General features: G+C 53.8%; 1 protein-coding gene across 2 annotated transcripts in view; it reads left to right on the top strand.

Annotated features, from left to right (window-relative positions):
* Window positions 1-5488: 5488 nt before the first annotated feature.
* The window catches only part of GPT2 (glutamic--pyruvic transaminase 2), a 32946-nt gene continuing 11677 nt past the window's right edge, over window positions 5489-26757 (top strand). Inside the window, exons 1-7 of one of the 2 annotated variants that reach the window (XM_087420319.1) lie at window positions 5489-5611; window positions 5836-6099; window positions 13229-13318; window positions 15550-15658; window positions 20059-20198; window positions 22290-22533; window positions 26285-26364. In XM_087420319.1, coding sequence (XP_087276445.1) covers window positions 5857-6099; window positions 13229-13318; window positions 15550-15658; window positions 20059-20198; window positions 22290-22533; window positions 26285-26364 — 906 coding nt within the window. In that variant the 5' untranslated portion in view covers window positions 5489-5611; window positions 5836-5856. The remainder of the gene's footprint in view (window positions 5612-5835; window positions 6100-13228; window positions 13319-15549; window positions 15659-20058; window positions 20199-22289; window positions 22534-26284; window positions 26365-26757) is intronic. The other variant, XM_087420320.1, reaches the window with a different exon arrangement.

The following is a 26757-nucleotide window of genomic DNA, read 5'->3' as shown; positions in this document are numbered from 1 at the left end:
CCCGTTCCCACTCTGCTGGCCCTTGGTAATCTATTCGAATTTCTGTCTCTATAAATTTGACGATTCTAGATACCTCTGATATAAGTGAAATCATACAATATTTGTCCTTTTGTGCCTGCATAATATGCCTTTGTCCTTTTCACTTAGCATGTCTTTAAGTTTCTCCATCTTATAGCGTGTGTCAGAATTGCCTTCCTTTTAAAGGCTGAATAATATTCCATTACATTTTCTTCATCCATAATTTGTCTATCCATTCATCTGTTGATGGACATTTGGGTTGTTTCTACCTTTTGGCTATTGTAAATAATGCTGCTGGGAACACTGGTGTGCAAATATCTGCCTTCAGTTCCCTTGTGTATATACCCAGATGTGGAATTGCTGGATCAAATGGTAATTCCATGTTTATATTCTTAAAATTTATTTTAATTTTTTATTATTATTTTTTAAAACATTAATCAAAAAGAAAAATTAGTCACCAGTAATCCCACCACTCAAAGATAACCACCACTAACAATGGAGTGTTTATCCTCTCAGACTTTCTAATCTACCCAAATACCCACAAGAAAAATATCATTTTAATCCTCTCAGCCATCACCTCACTGATAGGTAAGGAAACTGAGGCTTAGTGAGCAGAGGCTGTAGCTGTGACTGGGGGCGTCAGTTGGGTTGGGAGGGGAGGCTGAAATGTCTTCAAGCTCTCAGAAGAGCCAGTACTCAGAAATCAGGTAGAAATGCAGGTAGCTCTGCAGCTGATGAGGCTAAGGCCCAAGGAGGGGACAGCACTGGCTCAAGTCCACACACCAGATTAGTGACAATTTTAGAATCAGAATTCAGAACTCCCTGATCTGGGCTTTTCCCACCATGATACCGCCCAGCCTTGCCCTGTCTGTGTGGTTCTCAAACTTCAGTGCACATCAGGGCCGGCCCTGTGGCTTGGTGGTTAAGTGCGCGTGCTGCGATGCTGGTGGCCCGGGGTTCGGATCCCGGGTGCGCATCGAGGCACCACTTCTCCGTCCATCCTGAGGCCGAGTCCCACATACAGCAACTAGAAGGATGTGCAGCTATGACATACAACTATCTACTGCGGCTTTGGGGGGAAAAAATAAAATAAATAAAATCTTTAAAAAAAAAAAAACAAAAAAAACTTCAGTGCACATCAGAATCCTGATTAAAGGAAACCTCTGGGCAAACCCACCCCTGGAGTTTCAGGACAAGCAAGTCTAGAGCAAGGCTCTGGAATCTGCAATTTTTTTTTGTAAGACCAGCCTAGAGCTAACATCTGATGCCAATCCTCTTTTTGCTGAGGAAGACTGGCCCTGGGCTAACATCTGTGCCCATCTTCCTTTACTTCATATGGGACGCCGCCACAGCGTGGCTTGACAAGTGGTGCGTTGGTGCGCACCTGGGATCTGAACCTGCGAATCCCAGGCCGCCAAAGCGGAGTGCACACACTTAACCACTGCGCCACCAGGCAGGCCCCTGGAATCTGCATTTTAAGCAAACACACAGGGGATCCTTGGACAACACTTTAGAACACTGTCCTGGACCATTAGCCAAGGCATTTGATTACTGACAGCACTAACTTCTCCCCAGCTCCCCAAGTGTCCCTTGGGAGCAAGGGAGTAAGAGTTACCTTTGAGTCACCCAGCACCTAGCCTGAGCATGATTTGACATTCTGGGAGATCCTCTGTCTCTCCCTGAAGCCCCACAGTGCCCATTTGCTCTTCTCGGAAGACCCTCTCACTTTCTGTTCTGCTCGGTGGTTATTTATGAAAGTTCCTCATCATCCCCGCTCAGTGGAATGGCGCTCCCTGACTCCAAGGGCTGGCTGCTCTGCGCTCCTCAGGGCTGCCCTTACCACACTCAGCCACACACTGCCTATCTCCTGCTGGACTGCAAAGCATGGACCTTATATAATCTACTTCCTCATTCATTCACTCAACAAAAATTCTGAGAACATGCTAGGTTCTGGGGATGCAGAAGAGCCTGTCCATTTCTCATCTGGACCTTGTTGGTGCTATAATTCATCCTCCTGTACCTTCCATTGCCCCCCTCCAACTCATCCTCCATGAAGCAGAATTTTAAACATAAATATGATCATGTCACTCCCCTACTTTAAGCCTTCCAGAGGCTTCTAACTGTTTTTAGGATGAAAAACAAAATTCTTACATCCAGGACCTGGCCTGCCTGTGCTAACACCGCTCCCCTCTGACCCCTGTCTTCCAGCCCTGTCCCTCCCTCACTGTGCTTGCAATCACCTTAGCCTTCTTGGAGTTCCTCAGACCTGTGAGCCTTCAGTGGCCCCTGGCCTGGGATACTGTCCGCCTCACCACTGACACTGAGACAGAGTGTGAAGTACAAGATGGATATCAGGATCCACTCCTGTAAGAGGAAGCAGGATCAGGCCGAGAAAGAAAACCTGTGACGCAGGCCTGCCAAAGCCTCAGCCAACCTCCTAGGGAAGTCCTGGAGCAAACACCGCTCCAGTGCCCCCCCCCCGAGTCTTGCTTAGTCACTGAATAGAGGCTTCTGGAGGGAGGGCGTGGCAGCAAGGTGGCTTTGTGCAGGGGAGGCAGACCCTGAAGGCACTGACAGGTGGGGGCTGTCTGCTGACCCCACCCACTTGGCTGAAGGCAAGTTCGCCCTTGAGGAGTGAGGGCACATCTCCATGTCTACTGTACCCACCGGTACTGCCATCCCTTATCATCCCGCCAGGCCCCTTCCTCTGGTAAACCTTCCCTCAGACCCCCGGGCTCTACGTGCTCATAAAACTCTGTCCTTTTCTCCCCAGCAGTTATCACCGTTTGAAATGACATTTCTGTGTGCGATTATCTAACTGATATCTGCCTTCCCTAAGAAACTGTATGTTCTGTGTGAGCAGGGACTGTCTGTGTGACTCACTGTAGTCCCAGAGCTCATTCCAGTACCTGGCGCATGGTAGGTGCCCAGTACGAACTTGTTCAGTAAGGAATGAAGACTGGCACCATGTCTTGCCAACATATGACTCTCCCAACTGTGTGGGCCGTCAAGAGCTTGCTGTGTACTTGAAGCTCTCCTCCAGCGCACAGGGAGGGCATCATGACCATTTCAATCAGGTTTTATATTCAATATTTAGAAGCCCGCTCCTGCCCCTTCCCAATCTGGTCTAGAGGGCAAAATAAAGGCAGAGTTCACACTGTTACCACCATCATCATCACAATTACCACCCAAAAGTCTCTTAAGGGCTCGGTGCATTGTGATGGGCAGCTCAGATATCCACACCCAGAGAGCTCCATAAGCCAGGTCCCTGTGTGGATGGGCTGCAGCACTGGGTTAGGAGCCACAGCTCCTGCTCTACACTTAACTGTGCCACCTCAACAAGTCACTTCATCTCTCTGAGTCTCCTCTGTAAAATGGGGACAATGCCTGCCCTTTCTACTTCATTGATGTCTATCAGGTTCAATACAGTGACAGGCAAGAAAGTACTTTGCAATTGTCAAGTGTAGCGCACAAGAAAGCAAGGGAGCTTTCTTCTTATGCAATCAGGACAGGTTGGCAAAGGACATATTTGGGGCACTACTTGTTTTCTGCAATGATGACGTGGGAACCCACGTAGATGGGCTGTGTTCTGAGCGTTGTTTTTCCCAGTTGTGCAAAATGATTTGTGCTTACCTCTCTATGCCTACCCTCCCTCCCAGCTCCCCTGTCCCTCCTGCTCAGGAGTGGAGACAGCAGGAAGTGCACCAAGTCGTGGGTGAACAGTGAGGGACTGTGTTTACCTCATATGCAGGTCAAGGTTAAGTGTGTTTTGGAGGTGGAGGAGAGTGTGGGGGTGTATATCTACCCAACTGGGCAGAGCGGGTGAGAATGTGACATTGATGGCAGTGCAGTCCTTAGAGAAGCTAAGCTCCCTGGGGGAGAGTCTTTTACCTGGAGACTAAATACCTGGCCCTTGAGACAGAGGCTGGGAAGGAGCTAGTGTAGACACAGGTGCTGGGGGTGGAACCAGTGATAAGAAGCCCAAATATCTTTCTAGGGCCCTCAGTGAGCCAAACCAGTTTGCCAACATAGGAACACTCAGAGAGATCTTGGGTTTCTGTTGCTCTTCCCACCCTCTTTTTCCCTTTATCAGTAATCAAATTATTTAATCAAAGTATATGGCATTCTCTTGACAAGGATGAAAAAGAGCAACCCACAGCACGAGGTTCCAAACTCTTAGCTTTTACAGTTACCTCGTTGAACTTTTCCCACAGCCCCATGAGGTACGTTACCTCATTTTACAGATGGAGAAACGAAGCTTACAAGGGCTAAGTAACATGCTCAAACCTAGATTTTGTAGTACCTTCTCCCCTACACCGCTGTGTTTTTTACGTGCCTCCTGCCCCCTACTTTCACAAATCCAATGTGAGTGTTTTTGTTGGGGTGAGGGAGCTCTGGACTGTTTTTCTGCCTGAAAACACCTAGATACAGAATTTCCAAGACCAGAAGGGACTTCAGATGTCATTTAATCCAATTTTTTTTGCAGATAGAGAATCTGGGGCCCAGAGAGGGTGACTTCTCCACACCCTCTCGGTCCATTTCGATGTCTTCCAGTCCAACTCTCGCACTGTACTCGCTCTGGCTGAGCCAGAGTGCCTTTGCCCGGAGATATCTTTGCCAAAAATAACAGCTACTCTGTGCTGAGCATTCATTCTTCGACAAATATTTACTGACTGCCTACTACGTGCCGGGAACCCTTAGAGGTGCTGTGAATACGCAACAGGGAAAACGCCGGCCCTGACCTTCTGGAGCTTCTATGGTTAACGGGGGAGGTAGACCAAACGCCAGTAGAAAGTATCTAAACAAGATAATTTCAGACGCCTTGAAGGAAACAAAAAGAAGTAATGGAGGTGGGGGAGGGCTCCAGACGGAGCGGTCAGGAAAAGCCTGACCACTTGGTATACGCCAGGTGCTGGTCCTTTAATTCTCACCACCCTTACAGGCTGTGGGCAGATCTCCGTTTCGTGACAAGGAAACCGACGTTCAGAGGGATAAGAGTGGCAGTCAAGTCCCAAACTCCTAACCCCCACTTCCTACCAGCCCCCGGCGAGCGGCCGCTGCCACCGTCAGGCCCTGGATGATGAAACTCGGGGCGAGGACTGCACCATCTCTCAGCCTGCGTCCTTGCAGGTGCTGGGGGTGGGGGGCGGAGGGAGTGGGAGGCGGGATGAGCCTCCAGGCAGAAGCTGCAAATACCTCTAAATTCGCAGAAGGCTGAGAGGACAGCCCCTGCCTGGGCCCCGCCCGGCTCCCCATCCCCTCTGCCCGGACAAAGAGCCCGCCCAGCCCCGGCAGAGCCAAGCGACCACTCCCGCCTCCTGCCCGGCCCTCGATCGGGCCAGCGCGGGGCACTATGGGACTTGTAGTTCAGCCAACTCCCCTCTCCTGCTCCGGAAACAGGCTGGGGAACTACAAGGCCCAGGAGCCAGCGGGCAGGCGCGGGGTGGGCTCACGGGCGGTGGGTGTGCGAGCGCAGGGAGCCGGGCGGTGCGGACTCCGGGCGCTGGGATGCGGCTGGGGGCGCCGGAGCCCGGGAGCCGCTCCAGGCGTGCGCGCTAGCCGGGCGCGGCGAGGAGTGGCCGGGCGGCGACAGGCACGTACATGCATGCCTTGGGCGCAGCCTTTGCAGAACCCGGTTGTGCAGCGCTTGGGCTCTGCAGTGGCGCGTGGAGGGTCCGAGTCGCCGGGGGATGGGCACCCAGCCCCGGAGCCAGGCTGGCACCGCTCGCTGAAAGAGCCCTTGTCTGGGCTTGGGGGACAGGTGCCGGCCTTGGGCTGTGCGCGACGTGTTCGTTCTCTTTCTCTTTTTGTGCCAAGGTTTCTCTGGGCGGGCGCGCTATGCAGCGGGCGGCGGCGCTGGTCCGGCGGGGCTGCTGCCCCCGGACCCCCGGACCCTGGAGCCGTAGTCAGAGCAGCGCGGCCGCTGAGGCCTCCGCGGTGCTCAAGGTGCGGCCCGAGCGGAGCCGGCGCGAGCGCATCCTTACGCTCGAGTCCATGAACCCGCAGGTGAAGGCGGTGGAGTACGCGGTGCGGGGACCCATCGTGCTCAAGGCCGTCGAGATCGAGAACGAGCTGCAGCGGGTGAGCGCGGGCGCCGCGGACCCCGGGGCTGGAGGGCCGGGCGGAGGGGGCAGGGGACGCTGATGGGGGGAAGAGCAGCAGCTGTCCCCTGCTGGGGTCCCCCCGCGGGACCGCCTTCCATCCCCGTGGCCAGCTCCTTCTTTCGGCCAAGCTTGGCTAAAACAGGAGAATGCCCTCCTCCCATCCCTTCACCCACTAGTGCCCGGCACCTGGCACGAAGTAAGGCCTTCAGATACGGTTCACTTGTTGAACTGAATTCATCAATTTTAATTGAGGGACCCGGAGTGCCAGGCGCTGCTCGTTATGTGGCTGTCCTACCCGCGTGGAACCAAGATCCACTGCGGGGGAGGGGGGACAGCAACAAGCAGTAAAGAAAAAACTAGAAAATTTCAGATAGTGAATAAGTGCTTTGAAGGAAGTAAAATGGAGGAGCTGTGAAATGGGGGTGCTGGATGGCAGTGGTGGGAAGGAGATCACTTTAGGTAGTAGGGCAGGGAGTCTCTGAGGAGACTTGCGTTTGTTCCCGAAGCTTTTTCTTTCTCTCTCTGATACCTTTTGGGTCATTCTGCCGGGAATGGTTCCCTGACAAGAGTAGGGGTGTGGAGGGGGTCCTGCACAGTCCTTCCTTTAGTCCTCTTCTGGAACCTTGATTGACAGCCACATTTTGTTCTCTGAGGACACAGTCACCCCCAATGGGTAGTCAGAGGCTTGGGCCTTTTGGGCCTTGGTAGCATGGCCCTGGGACTTTCTTCGTCTTGGTGGCTGGCTGGCTGGGATCCTGGCTTGAATTCACAGCTGTGTGTAAAGTGACCACACACCCAGAAGTGATTTCTGCCCCCCTACAAGAGGGGTGGCTGGGGTGGGTGTAGGAGATGCCCCTGTAGGACAGAGTTCTAATCTGAGTGGAATTCAGGAGGCGGAGTCGAGAGGGGTAATGTGAAAAAAGTAAATACTCCTAAGATCTATAAGAACTGTGGAAATAGTCACCCAGCTGCTTGCTCAAGATAGTTCTAACCCAAAATGGGGGTGGGGGAGTGTTCCTTGATCTTGCCCTTAGAGGCACTAGAATTGGATGTCTCAGGGGTGAATTGGTCACTTAGTGTCCCTTGAATGCATGGGAGGAAGTCGTGGGGGGACCACAACACTTGGTCCCCATTCCCACGGGGACTTTGGAGATTAGATGAGCTCATTGCTGGCTGAGACCTCATTGGGACACCCAGTTCTGCTGACTCAAACAGTGAGCTGGACAAGTCAGAGTCTAGCGTCTCCCTCTGACTTCTTGCAGGGCTAAGTTTAAAGTTTGATCCACAACGGCTGGCTGGGTTTCTATGCCTTCCTGGCCCAGAGGTGGTTCAGGGGCAGAGAACACCGGTTTTTGTTGCTTTGCTTCTTGTTGATATCTGGCAGACCGCAACTGGCCCTCCTTGAGACAACAGTCCCCCTGTTAAAACAAAGCTGAGATTAAGTTGTTCCTGGGCTATCACTTTACGGCTGATTTCTTGGATTCCAAGGATTATCTCTACCTTTTGCTAAATAGCAAGTTGGGTGTGGGCTCCATGAAGTATGAGGATGATGAGGACAGAAAGGGGCGCTGTCTTTGCCTTCAGGAAGCTGACCGCCATATTGTTCTCTGGGCCTGAGCCTTTCCTCCCCAAACTCTGTAAGGATTGATAGGATTTTTTAGCAAGTGGAGAAAATGTGAGAGCAGTCCAGGTTGGAGCAGGACTGTGAGCAAAGACAGAAGGTTGGGAAGTTCTGGGCCTTTGGGGAAAGGGATTGGTGCTGTTTGGAGAGCACTGGCAAAGGGATATGGGAGATGAATGAGATGGAAAAGGTGGACTAGCGTCTTGTGTACCAGCTTCAGAGCTTTATGGTGCAAAGTTTTGGTGTGAAGTGGGGAACCAGGGAGGGTTTCCAGCAGGTTATGGCTCAATGATTGAGGTGGACAAATTTCTTGGTCTTTTGGGGCAGAAACACCCTATGATTTCTGGGACAGATGCCTCACACCCCTATACCCTACCCCTGAGTCAGTTGAGACGTTCTGTCTGTCCACCTGCGTTCTCTGGTGCTTTCATTCAAGCTCGTCCCTTCTTGTTCTCTTCTCACTTGGCTGAGTCTCAGTTGCCTGGCTCTAGGTGCTGGAGACACGGCCCCGGCCAAGCCAGCGTAGCCTCACTGAAACCTTTCATTCTTGGGAGACAGCCGCCCTCTGCTTTGCTAGCTTAAACAGTGCCCCCTCTGAGACAGTTGTATTTTCCCAGTCATTTCTTTCTTTTTTTTTTTCACTTGGCTTGGCTTGACCTCTGTTTTTCTACCTCTGTTTCGAACTGTAGTGATCAAAATGACTGATGTTATAAAGGCTTTGATTTGGTTAGAAATGGGATGGGCAAGGATTTGTAGGAAGTAGGGTGACTTGGAGTGAATCTCAGATCCCCCTGGACTTTGGTTTCCCTAGTGTATAAATGAAGGGAGGTGGCTTGGTGGGCCCCGGGTTCCCCCCTACCCTGACTTCTGTACCTCCTTGTCCATCTGAAGGTGTCCTGGGGACCCTGAGATGGCTCCCAGTGGTACCAAGGCCTTGATGCTGCCTTACCGAATCATTTTGCCAGGTGCTCTGCAAACAGTACCGGCTGTTGGGCTGGACACGTGGGCTGGTGTTTGACTTTGGGGTGGCTTGCTGGGCGAGTCCCATCCTTCTTGCTTCTGTGGTAGGAGTGGAAAATGCTCAGGAGAGCCTGAAGGTGGAGGGGAGGTTGGCTAAGTGGGTGTGACAGGGACCATTCACTGAGGCCTCCTCCAGCTAGTCTGTGTGCTCTCAGGTAAGCCCTGTTTCTCCCTGACAGCAGCTCCAAGAGGGAGAACCTGTCAGCTTTTCAGATCCCGATGTTCATTGGGGGCAGCACTTAAAATAAGCTGCAATTAGTAGGAGTCTGGAAAAGATCTGTCAGTTCTTCCTCAACCTGCTTCTTCTTCCTTTGCTTTATTGGAGGAGGGGAGGAGGTTGGCACAAGTGGAGACAGAGGGATGACTTTATTTCTATTAGTGAAAGTACGCACTGTTGGAGCAAAACATGCATGAATAGAAGGAAAAACTGATTACTGCAGTCCTGTGCCACATAACGACGTTTCGGTCAAGGACTGACCGCATATGCGACAGTGGTCCCATAAGGTTAGGACCATATAGCCTGGGTGTGTAGTAGGCTCTACCATGTAGGTTTGTGTAGGTACACCCTATGGTGTTTGCACAATGAGGAAATGACCTAACAATGCATTTCTCAGAACGCGTCCCCGTCGTTAAGCAACATGTGACTGTACTGTTAACTCAGTGTGTGCTGCCTCTAAACAGAGAGAGAAACAGAGGGTGCTGGAGTTCAGGGTTCCAGTTAGCAGAGAGCCAAGACTGGAAGCCTTGGGCATGCTGAGCACAGGTGGTGAAAGCTCATTGGTCATTTTTGTTAGAGTTTAGATGCTACTTTAAAATAAAGAAACTTGTAGTGTAGGCTTCTGATGGGATGAACCCTCCACCTGCCCACCCTGCCCAGGTCACCACGGACCTGCATCCTGGGCTTTGCCTTCATGTGCTGTGGGCCTCAGACAAGTCGTTCAGAGCACCTTGGCCTCAGTTTATTCCTCTGCAAAATGGGGTCCATTTCTCTCTCCTAAAGACTAGTTTCAGATGTTAGTGATGGTGCAGCTAGAAGCGAATTAGAACTCTTAAGAGTCTTTGTTCTCATGCTAAGGAGAGTTCCTTGGGGAGGAGTGCCAAGGGTCCCTCTTTCCCTGCCTTCCTCCTGAGTCTCTCTGGGTCTGGGAACCTGCTCTGCCGGGTTTGCTCTCCTGCCTCGGCCTTGCTGTCATGAATTATCCTGTTTGGAGCCCCTTCAACTTTCATCCCTGCTTTTCAGCTTCTACGGTTGACCCTTCACAGACCCCCAGAGCCCAGGGGCCGACACCCAGCCTTCCCTGCTGCAGTGGCTAGGAAGCTCGGCCCTTGGAGCTCCTCCCGCCTGATTTCTTCATCCTGTTCTTGGGTTCTCTAGCTTCACTTGTCTTTCCACGTGGTGGGGCCAGACCCTGTGCTCAGCCTCGATTTCCTGAGCTGTGAAAGGTACCTGTTTGCAGGGACCATGGGGACTAGTTGGAGTCAGTCTCTGGGTCCTCCTTCTGGAGCTCTCTGTAGGACTTCCTGCCTGCCCCGGTCCATCCATTGCCTTGGGGCCTTGCACGAGGCCCTCTCTCCCTCCTCCATGCCCAGCCTGGGCTCTGAAGGGTGGTGGCCCCTCCTGTCTTACTGCCGTCCCGGGGCATGGGTGATCCATAAGTAGTTGTTGAATGAGAGGGAGGTTCTCTGCGGAGTAACCATCCAACCAGGCCTTCCCCCCACCTGTCACATGAAATGACAAGCCATCCCTTGCTCTAGGAAACTGCCTGAGCCTGTTAGAATCATCCATCGTCCCCTTGACTCTCAGGGTAATGCTGGGCCTGTCAACTGGGAAGGACAATGATAACTCTTTTCTCCTTCTCCCCACTAATGCTCTCTGAAATACGCCATCCCCAGGGCCTGGGGACCTGCTCCCCGGATCCCTACTTGAGCTGAATGGTGGGAAGGGAGCCCCCCTGGGTAGGACCTCTTCTCTACCCCACAGAGAGGTGTCTCTGGGCAGGATGGGTGCAAGTGGATTAGAAAGGAGAGCTCTAGGATGTGTGGGAGGGAACTAGGATGCTACGTGCTGACCTGGTGGGCTCCTGGGGGCTGGGCCGAGGCCAGGTCACCATTGAGTGTGCCTGCCACGCCTGGATGAGTCACTGTGGGCAGGAGTCTGCCCCTGCCTCCCTGGTATTTTCCAGCCCTTGTAGACCTCGTGTGCCTAGATGCAGGATTCTGCCCAGAACAGCCTCTGTATGGAGGCCCTTCTCTGGGTAGGCTGGTCCCCTGCCCATTCAAGGGAGCCATTTTCCCACCCCCGCAGCTCATCAATCATAGCAGAGTGTCTGGGGTCTGCGGGCACCCAGACCCAAGAAAGGGGATGTTCAGTGTTCCCAGGCTTCTTGTCAGCAGGCCCCTCCTTGGTTGAGCAGGGCAGGGGGAGGGCACGGGAAAGGGACATCCAGGGCTCTGTTCCAGGCAGTATTCTCTCCCTTCATTGGGCTGGCCAAGGTCCCGCAGCTGTATGTTGTTTCCTGGCCCTCGACTGTGACAAATTTACTCCCTACCGGGGAATGGACTGTGCCACACCATGGAAATCACCTGCGTTCAGCTGGCTGGGCCTGGGGGGCTGTGGCAGTTCAGTCAGACTGTCAGAGGCTCCTGTGCCAGGAGCCCAGGCCAGTGCCAAGGGGTGGCTCAGGCCTGCTGCTTTGCACACAGTGGCCTGGGTCACTCCCACATCCCCATCCTTGGTGCTTGCCTTTGGGATGACCCCTGAGGACACACGCCCCACAGCCTGTCTCCAGGGTGCCTGCTCTCATCCCTGGCCTAGCCCCAGAGCAGTGGGGGGCACTGGCCCTCTGGACACTGGCTGCTTCTCCAAGCCCCCAGGAACCTCTTTCTATATTGCCCAACCCTCAAGAACTTGGTAGAAGGGGCACAAGGGAATTAAAAGGCCTCATTTCCCCCCAGGAACAGCTTTTGGAGAGTTACAGGGCCCTGTTTTTGAAGGTCCAGGGCTATTTCTGGGGTGCCCTCTTCAGCCCCCCATGTGTCGTCACTCCAGAGGCAGCTGGAGAATTTTGTATGGGAGGGGCTGAGGGGCAGCAAATGAGGTTCGGGAAGACTGGTTGGCAGCTGCTCTCATCCCTTAAGCCCACTGGTTTTACTTAAGGTGTATATTACTGATTAAAAAAAGAAAGTTTTCTAAAGTTGCTTTTATTCACATATTGTGTGAAATGGAGAAAAAGACAAATGTCACAACCATAGAATTGTATCTTTAAAACTTGTATTTAGGGTGCCTTTGGGGAAAAGGCAGCTGGAGACGGGAAGGTGGCCAGGCCTTGTACCCAGGCCACCCGTTGGCACTGCCACCTCCTCGCCCCGCCACCTCCCTCTGTCATGACCCTCGCGACCTCGTTCCTGGTCCGGCTTTGTAAGATGATGACATTTGTACTCTGCCAAGTGCTGTCACACTGTTTGTCTCAGATAATCCTTTCAGCTGCCCTGGGAGGTCCTTGAACCTGCTGTTGATTCTAACTCTTCCAGTGGCTAATTCTGGATTTATCAGGCAGCTGTGTGGAATTCCCACGTTTCCAGGTCCCCACCTTCCTCTATCCAAACTGCATTTTCTCCTTTGCAGCAGCAAGGGTGGACTTCAGTCACCTCCCAGTGACGCCCTCGCTGGGGTCTCTGAGTTCCCCCTCGCCGTGTGATCTCTCTTCTGTGCTAAACACAGTGCTCAGATAGTGACCTCAGTTTTACTCTTCAGCCAGTCTTTTCATCCCTGATGCTTTTTTTAAAAAATGTGAAAATTAGCCCAGGGCTCATTCTTCGTTCTTCAAAGCCAAGGTTGCAAGGGAAGACCTGTGAGGTCCCTGCTGATGTGTTTTCCGGAGGAGAGGTGGCTGCAGTGCCCCTGGCCGTTGACTCAGGCTGTCGGGGAGCTGCGCTTAAGGGTGGGCCGGAAGGGTGGGCTCCTCTCCCTGACGCCTGGCTTCTGCCGCTGCTGACCCCTGCTCCCTCCCACCATGTTTGCACAGGGCCCTCCTTTAGACATCCCTGTGAGGCAAAGGTCAGGCTGCGGACCTGCGGCTGCCCCTGGGTGCTCCAGCGGCCCGGGGAAGCTCTTCCAGCCTTCTCAGAAAGTGGGATACGGGGGGCACAGTGGTTAAGAAGAGTCATCTTTGAGTCTGGCTTCAGTCCCAGTACTTGTGTTTATCAATTATGTGACTTGGGGCAAGTTGCTTAACCTTTTGAACCCTCAATTTCCTCATCTGTAAATGAGATTAATACTGGTTTTTCCTCACGGGTGGTTGTGAAGGTTAAATGGAGTCAGGCATGTCAAGAGTTTGGCATTATGTCTGATACCTGATAAGGCTGAAAATAGGGTTGCTTATTAATATCCCGTGGGAGCACTGCGTGACCTCTGGAATCTACGGTCTGAGAGTCTCTAACCACCTGTTGCCTTCTCTCTGCTCAGGGTATCAAAAAACCGTTCACGGAGGTCATCCGTGCCAACATTGGGGACGCCCAGGCCATGGGCCAGCAGCCAATCACCTTCCTCCGACAGGTAAGCTGGCCCTCAGGAGCAGAGGCCCCTGGGAGAGCAGGGGACCGGGGGTGGGAGGGCCATCTCCTCCCACCTCTGCCTCCTTGCCTGTCAGGCCCCCTCAGGACACAGCAGGCACCGAATCCCACAGTGGGTGCCGTTGGGGTAGCAGCCCCTGCAGTGCCTGCTGTGCCCTTGTTCTCTCCCTCAGCCTCCTCCCCTTCCAAAGTGGTCTCAAGCTCCTGAACCCATGTTGGGGTTGCTCTGGTGTACGAGGCCCAGGGCTGCTCTTCCCCGGTGCGTGGTCCTGGGTGCTGCATTCAAGCTTGATGGGTGAGGGCAACAGAGAGGTGGGCAGGAGAGGAAGAGGCCCAGTGGGCTGGGAGGTGGCGTGTGGGGGTCCAGATACAGCTTCCCAAGTGAGACACCCAAGGTTTGAGTGTTGGCTCTGCTGCTTAGCAGCTGGGTGGCTTTGAACAAGTGGGGATCGTCAGAGAATGGCCTCAGAGGACTGCTGGGGGCCTTGTGGGGCAATGAGGGGGTAAAGGCCTCGCCCATGGCCAGCAGGAGAGCATGGTGCATGGCAGCCGTAGTCAGCTGCTGCTCTCCAGGCTGCCTGCCCGTGTGACCGGCTCACTCCTGAGATCTCCAGGAGGCAGGTTTCAGGGTTTCAGTTTGAGCACTGACTACAAGGATGCCGCGTGGGCTGACATGATGGGATTGGTGGGCTGGAGGGAAAAACAACAGGATGGGAGAGGGCCCTAGGGCCACCTGAACAGAGGCTGGAGGCCGGCTGTGGGGAGAGCTTGTTCCAGGAGGACTGGGGCCTGTTTTGGAGCGAAGTATGGTCCTTGTATGTGGCTCAGGTTCTTAGGCTGGGGCCGGCAGCGAAGCTGAGCCCCCCAGTGCCCTTTTCCCTGTTCGTGTCTCCTGCTGCAGGGGCTGGCACAAAGGGGCCACCCTGCCCCACTCTCTGGGCAGAGGGGTAGGAGGGGCTGGGGTCCTCAGCCTGCAGCCCCTCGGGGAGTGCACACAGGGCCTGGGGGAGAAGAGCCGAGGCCGGCACTGACCTGAGGAACGTCTGCTGCACCTCCCTCCCCTGGCCACCGCTGCTGATCTCAGGAGCAGGCCAGCTCCCATGAGTGTCAGAGGCCCTGAGCTGGGCCCAGGGTGGGGAAATGGGTCAGAGCAAACAGAGAACAGGGGAGACTGAACAGAGCGGCTCTGCCAGGGGAGTGGAGGTGGGAGGAGGTCAGGGGCCTGGCTGTCCTGGAAGCTTGTCTTGGAAGCACGTAGCTTTGGAGGGGAGAGGCCGAAAGTGACCCCTCCCAGCAGAGATTCCCCACACACGCCTGGGCCTCAGGGCACGAGCAGGCTCCTGTCACCTCAGCCTTTTCTGGCTGGCTGATGCATTCCCAAATCCAGCCCCACCACGGGCCACGGCAGGCCCAGCCTCCCACCTGGTGCCGGCCTCCTCCAGCCTTCACGCACCTCCTCTGAGCTTCCCAAGTGCCCCTGGGAGGTGGGCAGTCCGGGTCACTGCCCACCGTACAAGTGAAGAAAAGATGGGCTCCAAGAAGCCTGCGCCTGCCCAAAGTCACCAAGCTGGCGCCAGAGCCATAAGCCCGACCCCCTGAGTGCTCCTGGCCTGGCTCATAAGCTGCCAGCTGAGACTTGCCTGGCGAGCTAGGCTTTACCAGCACTTCTGCAAACATTTCCTTGCTTAATCCTCTTAATTTGTGAGGTTAGGGTGATTTTCTCTGTTATGGAGATGAGAGCGCTGACCAGGTCTGGCCAGGAAAGTGAGTGATGGTGAGGGATGAGGAGGAGGGCCCGGGGCATGGGGGAGAGTCTGTGCAGTCCTGCTGCTGTCAGCTGGGGCTTCACCTGCCTGCTCAGCGCTGGCCCCCTGCTCCGGAGACCCCTGGTTCTTGTGGCCTTGAGTGTGTGAGCCACCATCCTTTGTGGAAGAGTTGGGGCCAGGGCTGAGCAGCAGCCTCCTTCTGTTCCCTGGCTCCTCTTCTGGCAGACCACCCTGGGGCCTCAAGCCCAGGTCACAATGTGCCCCACCTCTCACCATCTCCCCTTCTGCTGCAGAAAGCCCACTGTCGTCCTCCCCACCCAGGCCTGCTGCAGCAGTGTCCCCCAGAGTTGTCATCGTCACGCCCTCCCTGGCCCAGTATCCTTCACGCTCCTCCTGGGGCTTTGGGTGGGGGGCACTGGGAGCCCAGCCTGTGCCTCTGTTCCCCCAGGTGATGGCACTCTGCACCTACCCAAACCTGCTGGATAGCCCCAGCTTTCCAGAAGATGCTAAGAAACGAGCCCGGCGGATCCTACAGGCTTGTGGCGGGAACAGCCTGGGTGAGGCCCCGACTTGCCAGATCCCAGAGGGCATGAAACGAACATGTGTTCTCGGTGTGGGCCTCGGCCCCAGCCCCGAGTGGAGGGTTATGCGTGTGAGTGAATGTGTGAATGTGTGTGGGGTGGCTGACATGCAGAGTAAATGAAAAATAGTGTTCCCCTTCTCATCCGAGCTCTGTTGGCCTCCTGTTTGCTGAGCTGACGAGGTCAATGCCATCTTTTGGTGAATTGGGGCACTTCAGCTGCAAGTGCCTGCATTTGGCTGGATTTTGGTTTTACACCTGAGGGCCGCCTTTGACAGCTGAGCCCTCTGTCAGAGCAGGTTTTAACCCGGTGACTGGCCATAGCGACGGGGGCCAAGTGGAAGCAGTGCCCAGCTTTGTCCAGCCTTCTCGCCTCTCTGCAGCCCGAAGCTCCGAACACACGTCCTGCGTGGCCTGGGAGGTGGCGGTCACCTGTGGGGAGGGGAGTGCTGGGAGATGCCTCTGGCCCCTTTGGTGGTTCCCTCTGTTCTGCCCGTGCCATCCCCCCTCCATCTCCTTGTGTTCCCATCACCCCGGCCTTTGCTCCTCTCTGCTGGGAGCCCACACCCCGACTCTGCCTCCTCACGGAGGGAGCACGCCCAGCCCCAGAGGGCTCGGAGGAGGGAGGCCCCAGAATGTGGCCCTGTGTGTGAAAATGATATTCTCTCTCCTGCCTGGGCCTTTTGCTCTTTGTTCTCATCTCATGTTCTTTTCTCTGTTTACTTTTGCCCCATTCCTTCACCCAGGGCCTGCAGAGGGGATCCGGCTTCCCTTGCCCTGAAGAAAACAGTTTTTCTTAAAGCTTTTCTAGGACACACACTTGAATGTTCTAGAAGGTGGGACAGGGATTCTTGTGGCTTGCTCAGCAGGGGATCAGCCACCTTTGGCCTCTCTGTCGTCTCCCTGCCTCTCCCCTCCCCTTTCTCTGCTCTGTCCCTTTATTGAGAGCCCTGTGCTTACCTTCCTGCTGTGGTCACCCCACAGCCCGCTGTCTGAGTCTGGGCACTGTCCTGTCTGCTGTCCCTCTCGGGAAGGGGCCAGCTGCCCCTTGCTTTCCTGCCTGCCAGCCTGGATGGGGTGTGGGCCAGCACCTTGTGTGGCGAGGCTTAACCACAAGCTGGCAGAGAGCACCCCAGCAGGCCAGAGGCCTCCAGGCTCCTTTCCTTCTGCACCCTCTGCCCAGCCCAGAGGACAAAGGTGCTTCTCAAAACCCCATGGCCACGGGCCTGAGGCTCCTGGAAGCCGCCACGGAGAGGCGGGGAAAGAGGGCGTTTGCCTTCTGCGTGTCTGCCGTGAATGTCTGGGGAAGGGGGAGGGGATCTTTGTTCCACCTACTAAGCCTCATCAACGAGTTTTTGAAACGCTATGTCAGCCAGGGCTGCAGGTGTCAGGGTGGGAGGCCATGTCCGTGTGAGTCCTCTCTTGGGTGTCGTAGCAAGAGGATGGTGGGGGGGTTTTGGGACCTGCGCTGAGTTCTGAGGAGCTCCTGAGGACAGGTGAGGTAGGTGTTCTCTGAGCCGCTCTCCTCCTTGAACCAGGAGTACTTGGTACTCACCTCCTGGGCTTGCGAGGAAGGTTGACGTGGGTGCTAAAGCCCCTTGTCAGGTATGGAGAAGCCTTGCCCCTGGGGGTCACCACCAGGCCCTGCCCATTGCAGGGACACGTGAGGCAGTGTTGTCCGTTGACTAAGCCTTGGGGACTAAGCTTTGGGCGGCCTGAACACCTACCCACAGAAGCAAAGGAAAAGGAAAATGTCATGATGCCTCAGGGCCACCCTGACCTGAGGGGGGATTGTTACATGCGTACACGAGGGCTTAGAGCTCACCCAGACGTGTTTTTATCATGCCGTTTAAAATTACTTCTTTCTGGGGCTTCGTTTATTTTCTGTTTGATGGGTAATTCAGTTCTCAGGTATTGAGGTGAAACCTAGACACACCTGGGGAGGTGGGAGCTATGTGCCCTTGTCCAGCCCCTCCCTGAGCACATGCCGTGTCCCAGGCACTGCGGGACGCTGGTGGACAAGGCGGATGGAGTTTCTGTGCTCACGAAGCTCACTGTCAGATTTGGGAGAAAGAAACATTAAAAAGAATTCACACAAAAACATAATCCCGAGTTTTCATGAGTTCTTGGAGAAAGAGCAGCGAGCTGTTAGGTTATTACAAAGGATTCTAATGTTGAGGGAGGGTTTAAGGAGAAAGTGGCATACAAATTCGTGTGGAGGATGAGTAAGAGAGAACCTGCGAATGGATACCAGGCAGAGGAAATAGTGTATGCAAAGGCCCTGAGGTTCAAGAACTGAGTGTGACAGAGTGAAGGGGTCTGGTGTGGTGGTGTGCGATGAGGCTAGGGAGTTGGACAGTGGTGATGGTGCCAGTTTGTAGGCTGTGGGGGACAGGTGGCCATCAGTCTCAGGGCAGTGGGTCCTGAGTGGGGTGGGGGTGGGGGATAGATGCTCTAGCAGAGATGCACAGAAGAAATAGATAATGGTCCCTGCCTTCAAGGAACTTACAGTCAACGTGAGGAGGCAGGGCTTCATCTGTATAAAATGAAATAACTGGAGGAATTACAGGCCGGGAGAGAGGCTGGCGGGGGCGGGGGCCAGTCTTTAGGACAAGCCCTCTTGAGAGACTGGATCTGAGCTCTGAAGGATCAGTGTGATTTGGAGCGTAACAGAAGATCTAAAGGAAAAGGCGCATCTGTGGCTTGCAGGAGCAGGGAGCTTGCCAGTGGGGGTAGACCTGGGAATTCAAGGAAGCGGGTGAGCTAGAGGCAGGAAGAAGAGGAGGGTTGGCTGGTGTGGGGTGGGCCCCGTGGAGGGGAGGGCCTTGAAAGAAGGCAGGGGAAATACGGAGCACTGGAGGGTCTCTGAGCGCGGGAGCTCAGAGACATCAAATCCGTCCCCCAGTGGAGGAAGGATTCTCTAACACCAGCATTTGCACCTCCCCACTTTGTCAATTTACATACTATTTCAAATGCATTAGAATACCCAAAATAATGTAACAGAAGACCCTGTGCCCACCACCCAGATTTGCTACACGTTAATGTTTGCTATTTGAACCTTAGAGAACTGGTCCAGCCCACCCATTTCACAGCTGTCAGAGGGGAAGGGTGAGCCCAATGCTGCACAGAGGCTGAGGCAGAGCCCGGCTGGTGCTTTTTCAGAGGAGCCTTAAACTTTGCACCTGCTGGGTGCGGGGCCAGGACTGTGATGTGCTGAGGCCCAGAGAATTGGCTACTTTCCAGAGCCCCAGGCTGCCTCCTGGTGGTGGTTTTGCAGTAGCCTGAGAAGGAATAGGCTGTTTTCTTTAAATGTGGTATAAAATTCAAACAATCTAAAAGAATATAGAGTAAAAAGTTGGCCCCCTCCTCTGATCCCCAGCCTCCTGGTTCCCTTCCCCAGAGAATTCGCCTCACCAGTTTGGGTCTCCTTCCAGAGAGATTTTGTGCATGTGCGAGTACCTATTTTCAATTTCTTTCTGAAAACATAGTGGCCTAACATTTTAAAAAACTTTTTATTGAAACAGACAGTAAAATGCACACATATTAATGTACAGCTTAAATAATTTTTGCACATGTAGAGGCCTGTCACCCCACCCAGATCACGATATTGAACATTTCCGGCACTGCAGAAGGCTCCTGTGTGTCCCTTACTGTCAGTGCCCCCACCCCTAAAATGGCGAGCACTGTTCTAACTTCCAGCCTTATAAATTAGCTTTGCCTGTTCTTGAACTTCATAAAAATGGTGTTCTGGATTTTAATCAAAAATGGCAGCCTGAGGATATTGTTGACATGGGGTGGGAGTAGGGCGGTCATGCCCAGTAGCCCCAGGGATATGTGGTTCCTGTTGGTCAGGGCTCCGGACTCCTGGGCTGGCAGTGGTGCCATTTTGGGTTGACCCATTCCCTCAAGTTCTGTGGACCCATGTGTAGGCGATGGTGATAAAAGCATAGCGATCCCAGCTGTAATGATCTCTACTGTCAAGACTGTGTGTAAATCCCAAGAGGGTGAGCAAAATAGCTGTGGGCACCATTTAACTCATTAGAAGCCAGGACCTAGCATACTGCTTGACATACAGTAGGTTCCCAGTGAAGACCGGGTGGATGGATGGATGAGTGGATGGATGGGTGGGTGGATGAACAGATGGGCAGGTGGATGGGTGGGTGGGTAGATAAGTGAGTGGATGGATGGATGAGAGGATGGGCGGATGAAGCCCAGATGGGTGGTTAAGGAGCTTGCCACAATTCCAGAGCCTAGAGTAGTGGGAGTTGGACCCCACCAAGACCTCCCCAACCCCCCCCAGTTAATTACGTGGACATTACCGACTCCATGGAGCCGGGCATCCTGCCTCTAGTCACTGTCTTGCTTGCTGCCTTACAGGGTCTTACAGTGCTAGCCAGGGTGTCAACTGCATCCGTGAAGACGTGGCTGCCTACATCACCAGGAGAGATGGCGGTGTGCCTGCGGACCCAGACAACATTTACCTGACCACTGGAGCCAGTGACGGCATTTCTGTGCGTGTGAGGGTGGCTCGTTGTTATCCGGTGATCGCCCACACGGAGAACAGCCTTGCATGTTAGGGCCGAGCATGTGAGCCCGCTGGCAGGGAGAAGGCCTGGGAGGAGGGGTTGGCCACCCTCTGGTCCCTGCTGTCTGCCCCTCCCTGGTAGCCTGCTGCCCTTACCTCATTCAGTCTTCATGAACCTGGATACGACTGCAACCTAAGTTTCTCCCAGAGTGCACACCAACATGTCCAGCTGTAGGGGAGTCACGGGGCACTCAAGGGTGCCCGTCTTTCTGGCGTCATTGGTCTGTCTCTCACTCAGCACGTACTGGTGTTCCTCCTCTGCCAGGCGCTGTGCCAGGTGCCGAGGAAACCAGGGGGACCAAACATGTTTGACCTCTGCTTACACACTAGTGCTGGAGCAGACTGACATTAATATCATATAAATAAGTGTCACTTCACAAGCTTTCAGTTTCTCTTCTGGGTGAAGAGGACAGAGTGCTACAGGACAGAGCAGCAGGGACTCTGCCCTGGGGGCAGGGGCAGGAAGGTTTCTTCAAGGAAGGCTGAGCAGATAGAGATCTGGAGGATACGTAGGCACGGATGGGGAGGCAAGGGATGGCGTGTTCTCAGCAGGAGGCGGACGTGCAGAGGCTTGGGGCTGGCAGGAGGCTGTGTGTTCGGAAATGGAGAGGCAGGGTGGACGAGCACATGGTGAGGGCCTTACCAGGAATGGGCTGGAGAGGCAGATGGGGCCTCAGAGGCCATGCTGAGGATTTGGGTCATTGTCTTAAGAGCAGTAGGGAGCCACTGAAGGATTTGAAGCAGGCGGGGACATAATTAGATTCATGTTCTTAAGTCATCACTTTGGCAGCGAGGGGGATGGCAGATGTGAGGGGGCGTCTAGGAGGCCAGAGAAGAGGGGGCTCAGGCGGTGTCAGCTATGGCCGGTGAAGAGCGGCTGGCAGCAGTGGCTGCATGGCAGGAGTCTGAAGTGCTGGGTCTGCGGGGCCTGCTGTCCATGCCCTGTCGGCAGGCTCCTCCCAGCGCCTGATCTGTGCTGGGTGCCCTCAGCTCACTTATTCTCCCTCTCAGGCGAGCGCTGTCTGACCCCTTCCTTTAATGGGGTTGTCCTCGTCTCGTCTCCTGACCCCCAGTGCCCTTATTCCTGACATTTGTTGAATGCCTTAACCCTTCCCCAAAGCCTTTCAAATGCATCCAACTCCTCCTGGAGCCTGTGAGGAAACTGAGGCCCATTAAGTAGTCTGCCTGCGTTAAGTGAGCCTCTTGTGGCATTTGGGATTCCAGTGTTGGGGCTCAGGCCCCCCAACCGTGGCATCTTCTGTTGTGTTCTGCTGTAGGGCCCCTCTCAATTCCCAGAGAAGCCGGGAACAGGCAGAGGTCCTGGAGGAGGGCAGGGAGGCGTCCTCAGGAGTTGATGACAAGAATCAAGTCGTTGTGCTTTTTAGTGCAGCAAGGCACTGAGCCTGAGAAACAACCTAAGCCCCTGTGTAAGGTGGGGACTCTCCCCGAAGAGGGTTTTGGCTTATTAAGTCAACAAATGTTTGCCATCTCTGCCCGGACCCCACAGCATTCCCTGGCCCGGGTTCTCAGGAATCCTGCAGGCGGGGGGCCCGGCTCTGGAAACAGCTAGGTTGAAGTGCCACCTGGTGGTAATAGATGGATGTTTCATGCATTTCAACAATCCCTTCCTTGTCGGCCCCGGGCAGGGATAATTACTGACAGGACAGATTCCTGGGCCCCACCCTAGACACACGGAATGCGTTTGAGGGGTGAGGTCAGAGTAATTCTGAGCCAGGGCCATTTGTGGACTACTGCTTTAAAAGACCTCTTTAGAAAATGCTAACAAGAGTTATGAGTCTTGAACTACTTGCTGTGCACTGTGCTAAGAACTTCGAAGCATTGTACTTGGCTTATTCCTCACAGCAGCCCTCGTTTTACAGATGAGGAAAGCGAGACTCAGGGAAGTTAAGCACCGCACATGGGGTTACACTCGAGGTGGGCGTTGGGGCCTTTGGGCTTGTCTGCCCCTGCTCCCCGAGCGTGCGGTGGCGGTGGCCTGTGAGGTGTGACTTCTCGGTTGCAGACGATCCTGAAGATCCTGGTCTCCGGGGGCGGCAAGTCACGGACGGGGGTGCTGATCCCCATCCCGCAGTACCCCCTCTACTCAGCAGTCATCTCGGAGCTCGGCGCCGTCCAGGTGAACTACTACCTGGATGAGGAGAACTGCTGGGCCCTGGACGTGAATGAGCTCCGGCGGGCTGTGCGGGAGGCCAAAGGCCACTGTGACCCCAAGGTGCTGTGCATCATCAACCCCGGGAACCCCACAGGTCTGCGCTTCCCTTCCTCGCCAGGGTCTTGGGGCGGGGCAGAGCGGCCGGTACGCTGGGTGTCTGGACACTACAGAGTTGAGAAATAGCCAGGAGTCCTCTTTGCTCCCAGTTTCCCAGCCCAATTCCAGATTTGCTAACAGAAAGCCATGTCCCTTGCCGCAGGCCACCTAGGAGGTGAGCAGATGCTGGCAGTTTCCTGGGCAGGGTTGTATTGTTATTAGAACCAGTTTTTTCCTGTTCTTGCGTTTTGCAAAGAATCTCTCCCTTGAGGTTACTCACACACAAGCCGTCTCCATGAATCAGAGGCCTCATTCTACCTTTCCTCCTGCTTGTTTTTCTGAACCAGTTTTCAGAATGCTGGTGTGTGCTTTCTGTTTTTCTCTGACACAGCATTGCATGTACTTTGAGGCCTGGAAAGGAAATGCCATATTAAAAACAAAAGCGAAGCAAAAAAACCAATTTCCAGAAGTTGAAAAGCCCTCCTAATTTTGCGTATTTTTCTTTAAAAAAAAAAAAAAAGGTACAGTCCTGCCTGCTTTGGTCTTTCTGGGCTGCTGGCTTCGTGTGCTCCGGATGTGTTTGGATGCCGAGAACAAGAGCTCCTCTCTCCTTTGTTAGGACAAATTGGGTCAGGGCCAGAACGCCTGGGAGCTGGTGGTGGAATCTGCTTCTTGGGAGCATCAAGTGATGCTTTGGTCAGCTGAGAGCACCACTTGAGTTCCCGAGTGCAGGGAGCGGGTGCCGCTGGCGCTGAGTCTGCTTTATTGACAACTGCTTGGGGGAAGGGGGGAAGGTTCTAACCCTGATGCAGGAGGAAAATGGCAGAGCTGCCTTCTCAATCCTGCTTGCACGTCAGAATCTCACAGGGAGCTTTAAAAACGCCAAAGGCCAGGCCACATCCCGGAATCTGTGGGGATGGGCCCAGGCATCAATATTTTGTGCAGCTGAAGATGAGAAGCACTGCCGAGGACAGTGGCTCTCAAACTAGAGCTTGTTAAGATGCGGACCTCTGGGCCACACTCCCTGATATTCAGATGTAATTGGGCTGGGGTAGGGCTGGAGAATTTCCATTTCTAGCAAGTTCCTAGGTGATGCTGATGCTGCTGGCCCCACTCTTGGAGTAGCAAGTCCTACATCGTAGGAAATACTCTGTATACCTAGTTTATATTAGACGGTCAGTAACTTCTTGGCCAAGTGTTCACATACGTCTTTTCACTCGGCTGTCTGGGAAGAAATAACTGCACCGGAGACTTTCCTGTTTTAGGCAAAGGATTCGTGTGAGTGTATATTAATATAAGTAATTTTTAAAGAGTAACTATGAGGGGGCAGCTGGTTTTGCTCTATCTTAATGTGTAAAAATCAGTCAGCTACTGGAAGATGGGGCATGGAAAATAGAAACCTACCTGTGATGACCATGTGTCTTGTCTAGACCACACGCTGTGACCACTTTGGCTAAAAGGTGCCAATATGGACTGGCATACTAAGCCAGGGCTCTTTGGGTTTTAAGACAGAAACCTAGCTCAAGACTGAAGGGAGTGGCTCTTGGAACTGTAAAGTCCCAGGGTAAAGCAGCACACTTGAATCAGTGTCACTGTGAGTAGAAACCTCAGTCCATTTCCCAGCTCTGCTCTTCTCTGCGTCAGAGTCCTCAGGAAGGATCCGTCCTTGGAGTGGCCTTCAGCAGCTCCGGCCATAGCCCACCAGCAGAGAGCATCTCCCATAGTTTCAACAGAAGTCCCAGGCCAGACTCTTGTTGGCTCAACTCGTGTCACCTGCCCATCCCTGAACCAGTCAAATCACTCAGACTGTGATTGGCAGGTCTGTGTCCCAGGCCGCTCGCTGGAGTGCAGAGAGAGGAGTTCCCATGGGACAGCTGAGCTCTGTTACTCAAGGGAAGGGTGCTGGGCAGGCACAAGCAACAGATATTCCGGTTAGTTTGTGGGAAATTCCTTCGGCCCAGCCTCTGGGGAGAGGCACTTGGGAGACCCCTCTCCAGTCTTCAGGGCCTAGAGCAAAGCCACCTCTCCGTGAGGTGGTCCCATGTCTCCCCATGCTGGGCACAGCCTTGCCCTGGCCCCTCTAAAGCCGTGTATGACTCCCGTCTCCTCCACCGCTGCGTGTCTTGTCCGTCATTGGCTCAGCAGGCGTGTTCTGAGAGCTGCGACCTCCCAGGCACTGGAGGGAAGTAAGCCCTGTCCTCGTCCTCAAGCTTGCCTCGCACACGTCAGGGACATTGTGTGGGGGTCTCATTTCCCCTTTGCACTCCCCATGGCATTATGTGCACATGGTTTTGATATTCTTGGTGCTCAAATTTCTCTTTCATTCTAACAGAATATAGTTTGTGGGATCGCAGGCATGGGAGGGCAAGGCCAGGAGTGTTTGCAGGCAGGCTCTGCCCCCGGGTAGCCAGCCCGGGTCTGCCTCTGGGCACAGTGGCGGGTTCCTTGTAGAATCCAGGGCAGCCGCCCTTCTGGAACCCCAGAACCTGAGCTTCTTCATAGGAAGCCTGGGTGGTGCCTGCTTGGCAGGAGAAAAGTTGGTCCCTTAGTAAAGGAATTGGTTCATTGCTTAGACAGTTCAAGTCTGAAATCCTGGCTGCATCATACCATGTTCTTATAAGACAGGTCTGTATATTTTTTTCAGACATATTCTTGCCTAGACAGGAATATGGGTATTTTTATTTTTAACAAAAAGGTAGCATACTTTACATACTGCTCTGCATCAAAATGTATATACGTATATATAAATAACGTGCACATATATACATACGTATGCACGTAGATATATGTAATATCCATAGATACACATATAGGTATAGTAAAGAAACAGCCTTTTGAAGAAGTCAGCCGGGCTGACCGTAGAGGTGCCTTTCCAGAGAACACGTGATCCTTGGGCATTCCCAGTGCCACGCTAACGTCGGTCTCGGGTGATGCTGGGAAAACGTTCCGTTTCCACCTGGTTGCTTTGGTTCCTCTCCCCACCTAAACCCATGGCCTTTGCTGTGAACTGACGGGTTGTATTTTGCTGCTTGCACTCATTTTTCTAAAACGGGTGGTGAGTGTTTCCATGGTTTGTGTTGAGTGGCCCTCACGGGGGAGCCCCTGAAAGGGAAACTGCGGATGCTTCCCCTCCTCGTCAGCGATGCATAGCTCCATGTAGCCGCTGGCGGACGCCAGGCTGGTGTGCAGGCTCGTTCATGGAGCGCTGATTCCGCAAATGTTTATTGAGCGCCTGCTGAGCACCGGCTCTGAGGATGGACGATGGGCCTTGCAGACCTTGTCCCTGCCTCGAGGAGCTCTGGTGCCTCTCTGGGGAGGAGATGAGCCCGTGCCGGCTCCCCACCGGCCGCTGCTGGTGCGTGGGATGGAGGGGAGCTGAGCTCATTGATTGAACGCCTCCAGTTTTATTTGCCTGCTCTTTAGGACGCTTCCCTGCCTTCCTGTCTTCCAGCACAGACAGACAGACAGACAGACAAACACACCCTCCCCCAACACACCTCTCATGAGAATAACAAGAAAGTTGGGTGTGAAACACTACTCTCTCTGCATACCTGGCTTAAGCAAGTCAGAAGGCGGGACCGACCCTGGAGGTTGCCTACACCCCCACAGACACAGCAGCGAGGGAGGGTGGTCCCTTAGGGTCATGAGGGAACACAGGACACCTGAGTCATTCTGGGTGGGATTCTTACCTAGGGACGATTTAAACAGCATTACAACCTACATTCTGATTCTGTTTGGGGATTTTTTAGGTCAGGTGCAAAGCAGAAAGTGCATAGAAGATGTGATTCACTTCGCCTGGGAAGAGAAGCTCTTTCTCCTGGCTGATGAGGTAAGACCAACACCAGCTCAGGGAGGGTGAGGGTGAGCTTTCTGTTCCGGGGAGAGACCCAGGCCTGACTGTCCTGTAGCCAGAGAGAACTTTCTAGGTGTTGGAGGAAAGATTCTAACCGAGGATGAGCATGGTCAGTGTTACAATCTATAAGACTGTAACCTAAATCATCCCTAGATTGGTTTGGACTCTTGGTTATAAGTTTCAGGAGTCTAACCCAAACCACTTGAAACTTAAGAAATAAAAAAATGATGGCTCACAGGTGTGGGTCTAGACCCAGGGCCTTAATGTCTCTCGTTCTGTCCTGCTACACTGGCCTCACACACAGGCCTGCTATCTTCCCAGCCTAGAAAGAGAACATTTCTTCCTGGTGGTTCCAGTCCCGGTCTCAGA

The sequence above is a fragment of the Ceratotherium simum genome, chromosome 30 (genome assembly GCF_057802395.1).
Source record: "Ceratotherium simum simum isolate JZ-2026a chromosome 30, ASM5780239v1, whole genome shotgun sequence".
In the NCBI taxonomy this organism is placed as follows: Eukaryota; Metazoa; Chordata; class Mammalia; order Perissodactyla; family Rhinocerotidae; genus Ceratotherium; species Ceratotherium simum.
The sequence above is the reverse complement of the archived record's forward strand: the minus strand, read 5'-3'. Positions and strand labels throughout refer to the sequence as shown.